This window comes from Galeopterus variegatus, unplaced genomic scaffold, assembly GCF_000696425.1.
Source record: "Galeopterus variegatus unplaced genomic scaffold, G_variegatus-3.0.2 Scaffold3909, whole genome shotgun sequence".
In the NCBI taxonomy this organism is placed as follows: domain Eukaryota; kingdom Metazoa; phylum Chordata; class Mammalia; order Dermoptera; family Cynocephalidae; genus Galeopterus; species Galeopterus variegatus.
The window spans coordinates 150,138-157,252 of NW_007730020.1; the positions used below are offsets into that span (position 1 = coordinate 150,138).

A 7,115-nucleotide genomic window follows, 5' to 3' on the forward strand; every position below is an offset into this window, starting at 1 on the left:
TTTAGAAAGGCTGGCAGTGGGCTAGAGTTGGTGTCGATTTCCAGCCCCTGGTGTAGGTCACGCATCACACCTCGACTGTTACACATAGAACCCTAGCCACACAGCATCTGCAGCCACTCCAGTGACTCTCAGGATGTGGCTCCCAAGCTGCAGTGCTCAGTGTTAGCACTGTCAGCCCCAGTTCAGATGGTGAGACCACTGAGCCCAGGAGCCCCTCACTGCTCTGAACCCTCAAAAGAAGATGCAGGTTTGTTCATTTTCCTGTCTCCCAGGCTCACTGACCCTGGCAATGGCCACACCTATCAGCGGCCACACTGGTGTCAGCACAGGCATTATCCAAGGCCTAGAGGCTGCCAGGAAACTCCATCTTTTGTCTTCCTGAGGCAAGCCAATCTCGAATGAGTGGGGCAGGGTTCATCTCTGTCCTCCCCCATTCTAAGTGAGGAAGGTTCACTTTTCTGGTGATAACAATAAAAGAAGATTCCCCATCTGACTTGAAGCTGCAGTTTTTACCAAGAAAAACCTTCAGGCCACAGCACACCACAGTGTGAAGTTATGGTTGCATAGGTAAGATGGATGGTTGTGGGAGTTGTTGGCAGAGACGATGAGAGGATGTTCTCTGATGCCTGGCCCTTCCGGACTTTTTTATCTTTTAAAACTGAATCTCTATACCCATTAACAACTCTCCTCTCCTTCCCAGCCCCTGACAACCACCATTCTACTTTCTGTCTCTATGAATTTGGCCACTTTAGATATCTCACATAAGTGGAATCCTTACACTATTTGTCCTTTTGTGACTGGCTTATTTCACTTAACACGATGTTCTCAAGGTTCATCCAGGTTGTGGCATATGCTTCCTGTTAAGGCTGAATAATATTCCACTGCATGCATTGACAACATTTTCCTCACTCATCCATCCGTCAGTGGACACCTGGGTGGCACCCGCCCACTTCTTGGCTGTTGTGAATGATGCTGCTGTGAACCTGGGTGTGCAAACACCTCTTCAAGACCCTGCTCTCAATTCTTTCGGGTCTAGCCCCAGAAGTGGAATTGCTGCACAGGACAGTAACTCCATTTTTAACTTTCTGAGGACCCACCATATTGTTCCCACAGCAGCTGCACTGTTCACAGTCCCATCAGCAGTGCACAGGGGCGCCTGTCTTTCCACATCCTCGCCAGCGCTTGTCGTTCTGTTTTACAACGGCCACCCTAACGGGAATGGGCAGTGCTCACTGCAGTTTTCATTTGCTTTTCCCTAATGACCATGATGTCCCGCATGTCTTCATGTGCTCTTGACCTCTGTGTATCTTCTCTGGAGAATGTCTGTTCAAGTCCTTTATAGGAGTTCTTTATACATTCTGGATTTTAATTCTTTACCAATATGTGATTTGCAAATATTTTCTCATTATTTCCCATTAATTCCTCAGTTTTCATTAAGTAATTAAAATACATACCTAAATTCTGCCGAAATTCAGACTTAAGTCCAATTTGAAGCAGCTGGTTTTCAAACAACACACCATTATTTTTACAAACGAACCTGGAAGAAAAGAGACAGCAGTGTGTCACTTTAAGCCACCCACTGGAAACACAAGGGTTCGCTTTGAAAAAGTATAGGGATGGCCGGTTTGCTCACTGGCTGAGCGTGGTGCTGACAACACCAAGTCAAGGGTTAAGATCCCCTTACCGGTCATCTTAAAAAAAAAAAAAAAAAGCGTTATGCAGTTTCTGCATGAGTGGCGTCACATTATGTACGCCATTCTGTGGGTGGCATTTCTCTACTCAGCATCTGTAGTCTGTCACTACCCCATCTTGACCTGTGTTTCCACTGTGTGAGTAGACCCTGGCTTTTTAGCCTTTCCCCTGCAGATCAGCATTTCTGCTACACAGCAGTCACTGCTCTCTGTGGGTCTCCCTCATCTGCTACGCTCGGAGCTCCTCCACAGGGGAGACCTTATCCAAACCATCCCAGGGCCCCCAGCGCACAGCCCAGTGGTATTGGAGATGATACTCTGGAATGTAGGGAACACAATTCTGGTTTGCCAGATTGTCCATCAGCCAGGGACCCAGTGATTAGTCGTGGCAGGATGGCTCAGGACTGTCACTGATAATCTGTTAGGTTTGTAATACACAGTCAAGATCAACAACCTAAAAATAGCAGTTCTTACATAAGGTGGTGTGGACAGCACATCTTAGAACACCTTGTGATCTGAAAGGGCAATTGGTCCATGACTCTAGGGGCCTAGCATCCCCTCTCAGGAAATGTATCCAGCTCCCATGCTGGGACCCCACTCTGGCTTCCCACAGGTGGCCAGACTTACAAAACTTACAGAACTGCAGCTTGGTGACCCAGAAACACTATGTGCTATGTGGACCTGAACACGTGTGCACATTGGGGTGGTGGGGTCAGCTGTCACCTACTGCTTCTAAAGAGGTGAGAGCTGGGTTATGGTGGGCCTTCAGGAGCTTTGGAAAGGTTCGTTCATTCACGGGCCACTTATGAAGCACCTGCTTTGTGCTTGGCACAGTTCCAAGAATCGGGGGTACAGCAATGAACAAGAAAAGGCCTTTGTTCTCATGGAGCTAAAAATCAAACGGGGGGGTATAGAAAATACACAAGCAGTGAACAGCCAAGAAAATATCAGGTCCTGATAAGTCCCATGAGGAAAAACTAAAATAGGGTGGCATCCTAGAAAAGGGGTCAGCAGATTTCTTCCGTAAAGGGCCAGATGGAAAATATTTTAGGCTTTGTAGCCATACAGTCTCTGTCACCACTGCTCATCCTGTCATTGCAGCCTGAAAGCAGCGACAGACAGTGGTAAGTGAATGCATGGGGCTGTGTTCCAATAAAACTTTATTTATAAAAACAGGCTGTGAGCCAGATTTGACCCTCAGATCATAGTTTGCAAACCCCTTGGGTGAGGGGAGAAGCTGCCTGAGTTGGGGATGTCAGGGAGAACCTCTCTGAAAGGGAGATGGAAACTGAGAGCTGATCACAGAAAGGAGCCAGTCATGGGCCAGCCTGTTTCAGGAGACATAATGGCACCTTGCTGTGGATACAGTGGGGGAGTAGTGTGCTGAGAAGTGGGCAGGCTTGGCTAGGTTTGAGAGATAAAGATGATGAGACTTGCTCGTGGGTTGAATGTTGGAGGAACAGGAAAGAGGAGCTTCGAGAATGAGTCCTAGATTTGAGATTGGAACTGCTGAGTGAACGGTGGGTCCGTTGATGGAGGAGCTGAGAGAAGTAGAGCCGAGCAGGGGTGGAGGACTGAGTTCAGTGCTGGGCGTGTTGAATTTGAGGATCTCCTTAGATGAGGTGGTGGGCAGGTGGACGTCCGTGCCAAAACATCAGTGGAGAGGGCAGGACTAGAAGCTCCGACTGGAGAGTCGAAAGCATTCAGGGAGTCTTCAAAGCTGTGAGGCCACCAACATTTAGTGCTTAGTGCATCAGCAGAGGGGCCCAAGTGGGCCTCACACTCCGTGAGAGAAGGCAGTATAGTACAAACTCTGGGGTCCCCCACTTACTAGCAGAGCCTCAGTTTCCCTCCTGTAAGGTGGGGATTCTACCTCCTGGAGTTGGTATGAAGGCTAAGTGAGAAAAAGCCATGCTTGGAGGATCACTCAGCACGTGGTCCCTGTGATGATGGTGGTGACCACTGGCCTCACTGGGTGAGCGAGTGGATTGTACAGTCTGTGGCTGTTTGGTTTGGTGGGTGGGGGACTCAGTGATTGGTTGGGGTCGCAAACACCCACATTTGGGCATGCACTGTGAAGTGCAGAATAGTTGGTGCCCCGAGAGCAGCGGATGGGATTTGGAGGCTCAGTATCCCAGCTTCCTGGCCCCTTGGGTGGACCCCTTTCAGGCATGGTGTGCATGGTCTTCCCAGGCTCCTGAGGGGTATGGAGCCTCTGCTGCCCACAGTGGAAGCCTGCTCAGGAGCACACTCTCTATCGCGGCCTTTCTTCCCATCCCTGTGTGGCTTCCACATCACCCTTACTGGGGAACCCCCTTTAACCCCAATAATTCCTTGTACTCCTTGTGTCAGGGCCAGCTCCTGGGGCAGTGAGTTTCTTTGGCTGGGTGGGCTTGCTGGGGCACAGAGAGGTGATAAGTGGGTCGTCTGGTTTGGCGGGCAGTGAGTTGGGGTGGGCAGCCTGGCTCTGACCCCCGCCTGTCTGGGCACGCTGATGCGTCCTTGTCTGCCTCCTCCCACAGCTGCTGGAGAAGATGGTGGAGCACTTGGCAAACACGGAGATCAACAGCCAGCGGATCGCGGCAGTGGAGAGCTGCTTCGGGGCTTCGGGGCAGCCGCTGGCCCTGCCAGGCCGGGTGCTGCTGGGAGAGGGCGTGCTGACCAAGGAGTGCCGCAAGAAGGCCAAGCCCCGCATCTTCTTCCTCTTCAACGACATCCTGGTGTACGGCAGCATCGTACTCAACAAGCGCAAGTACCGCAGCCAGCGTATTATCCCATTGGAGGAGGTGACGCTGGAGCCACTGCCCGAGACCCTGCAGGCCAAGAACCGCTGGATGATCAAGACAGCCAAGAAGTCCTTCGTGGTGTCGGCCGCCTCCACCACCGAGCGCCAGGAGTGGATCAGCCACATTGAGGAGTGTGTGCGGCAGCAGCTGCTGGCCACAGGCTGCCAGCCCACCACGGAGCATGCAGCACCCTGGATCCCTGACAAGGCCACGGACATCTGCATGCGCTGCACGCAGACGCGCTTCTCGGCCCTCACCCGGCGCCACCACTGCCGCAAGTGTGGCTTCGTGGTCTGCGCCGAGTGCTCCCGCGAGCGCTTCCTGTTGCCGCGCCTCTCGTCCAAGCCCCTGCGCGTCTGCAGCCTCTGCTACCGTGATCTGGCCGCCCAGAAGCGGAAGGAGGAGGCTGAAGAGCAGGGCTGGGGGTCCCCGGGGCAGCCGGCTCACCTGGCTGGGGCCATCTACGGAGCGTCCAGTGGAGACGATGATGACTCCGACGAGGACAAGGAGGGCAGCAGGGATGGCGACTGGCCCAGCCATGTGAAGTTCTATGCCTCAGGCGTCTCCTGGTCTGCCTTCCATAGCTGACCCCAGACCTGCAGAGCTTCTTCATCCAAGCCGGCTCCAATGCCCAGACCCTGAGGGAGGCAGTTCCCAATGCGCCAGTGCTCCTGGGACCCTACCCCATGGTGGTGGGCATAGTGTTGGGGAGTGGCTTTTTCCCTCTGGCCTCCCAGTGCCTTTTTGCTAGATGACAGCATCCTCCTAGTTCCACTTCAGGTAATTATCTTTCCATTTAGCAATCCATAAATCACTTAGTCCTCTTAGAAACAAATGCCATTTCTCAGCCCTTTAGGCTGCAGCTGCAGCCCTAGATAGTCCCTTGATTTAGATGACTCCAGGAGCCCTGGGAATTTAGGGGCCAGAGGGGAGTTAGGAACACAGAGGGAAGACAGGATGGGAGTGAGTGACCACTCCTCCCTGAGGCCATGAGCACACAGAACCCCACCCATCACCCCTGGATAAGCACAACCCAGGGAAGAGCATGCATCATGGAGGCCTCCAGGAAACCCATGCCTGCCTACCCACCATCCTGGTGCCCACTGCCTAGGCCTGCCAGTCCAGGCAAGTGGCTCACCTAAGCCAGCCAAGAGATTGCCATGCTATGGGAACACACCTGGCCCAGGGGACTGCAGCCTGAGCTCCCCACAGCCAAGGGAACCTGCAGTGAGTCTGCCCTGTCTCACCTCTCTCCAGGTGTCCAGGTGTTGGATGCTTCTTTTTGTCAGTCCCTCATCTGTCCCTGTGGCCAGTAAAAGCAATGTCCTTAGTTGCAAGGACAGAAATCCTATACCTAGCCTGACTTAATAATAAAAAAGAAAGTTTACTGACTTTGACTCATGTAGTTGCAAAGTCCAGAAGTGTTCTGACTTCAGACCTGGCTGGGTCAGAGGCTGAAACATGCTGGGTGGCAAAAATCAACAACTGTCCACCACACTGGGCATTCCTGGGGATGCTGGCAGCCCAGGGTAGACAGACATTCATACCACACTTTGGCTGGGTTCCCCCAAGGACACAGCCCATCAGAGTGCTGTGACCATGACCTGGTGCCTGCAACCATATTCACTTAGGTGTGGGTTATCTAAATGGATAGAATAAAGGAAACAAGGAGTCACTTGTCTGGCTGTGCTGGGGCCTTCTAGGTTGAAAGCTCTCTCCCATGAAATCTCCTCCCTGGCCCAAAGGGTGGTGTCATTGAGGAAACTGAGCAGCAACCGGCTTTGCTCAGAGTGAGGATGGGTTGCACCCAGAGCCTGGACGCCAGCCTCTTGACACCTGACCTACACACTGGCCACAGAACTTCTGCAACAGCCTTTCCCCAGCACCTCGCTGGCCTTGGCCAGAGCCCACTGTGGCATAGAGTGGGGTCACTGTCAGCTAGAAATGGTGACTTTTTCAGTACAGTATCTGAAACCCCACCGTCAGGGCTCCATTCCCTGGGTTAAGCACCGTCCTCTGTGAGCCAGTTCTCGAATGTTCACAGGCAAGCAGAACCCCTGAGGGTCAAGTTAGTGCAGATTCTGATTCAGCAGGTCAGGGCTCAGCTCCTAGGGGCTGCTGCTGCCCCAGGCCTGCGGGCCACATTTCAGGCAGTGAGGCCTGTTGTTGACATGCAGTCACCCCTTCGAGCAAGTGGGGTGAGGGTAAAGTATGACTCATCCAGCACCTGCCTGTGACTCTCCTGGCATGGGCAGAATGACCCAGTGGGGGAAGGGCAGAGGACCTTCCAAAAACTTGTTTGTTTACAGGCCCTTTATCTCCCTTGGCATCCCTGAACCACACAAACTGGTTCAGGCCAGTTCTACCTGGGCCCACAGAGCAGAACAGGTTATGGGATGAGGGGCAGCTTCTTGAAGACTGACCTGCTGCCCTCTCAGACACCCAGACCACGCTGCTCCATCCCTTCACCACAGGGCTAATGCCAGGGCAGGGAGTGCCAGCTCCAGCCACTGGTGTCTTAGTCCAGCTCCACTCTCCAGGAACCTCCATTGCCTGAAACCCTCGGTCTAAAGGGCAGCGTTCATTGGGGCAGGAGAGGAGACTGCCTGCAGCTGAACCTAGGCACCACCAGCCTCCT

The 7,115-nt window shown here is 53.0% G+C and overlaps 1 protein-coding gene across 1 annotated transcript; it reads left to right on the plus strand.

Moving 5' to 3' along the window:
• Nucleotides 1-4,219: 4,219 nt before the first annotated feature.
• Nucleotides 4,220-6,152, plus strand: PLEKHF1 (pleckstrin homology domain containing, family F (with FYVE domain) member 1). The gene has a single exon (XM_008586268.1). The coding sequence runs from the start codon at nt 4,226-4,228 to the stop codon at nt 5,063-5,065; it is 840 nt and encodes a 279-aa protein (XP_008584490.1). The 5' UTR covers nt 4,220-4,225; the 3' UTR covers nt 5,066-6,152.
• The last annotated feature ends 963 nt before the right edge of the window (nt 6,153-7,115 follow it).

Excerpts from the sequence above, each read along its gene's own strand:
- PLEKHF1 (XM_008586268.1), top strand. The coding sequence starts at position 4,226 with ATGGTGGAGCACTTGGCAAACACGGAGATCAACAGCCAGCGGATCGCG.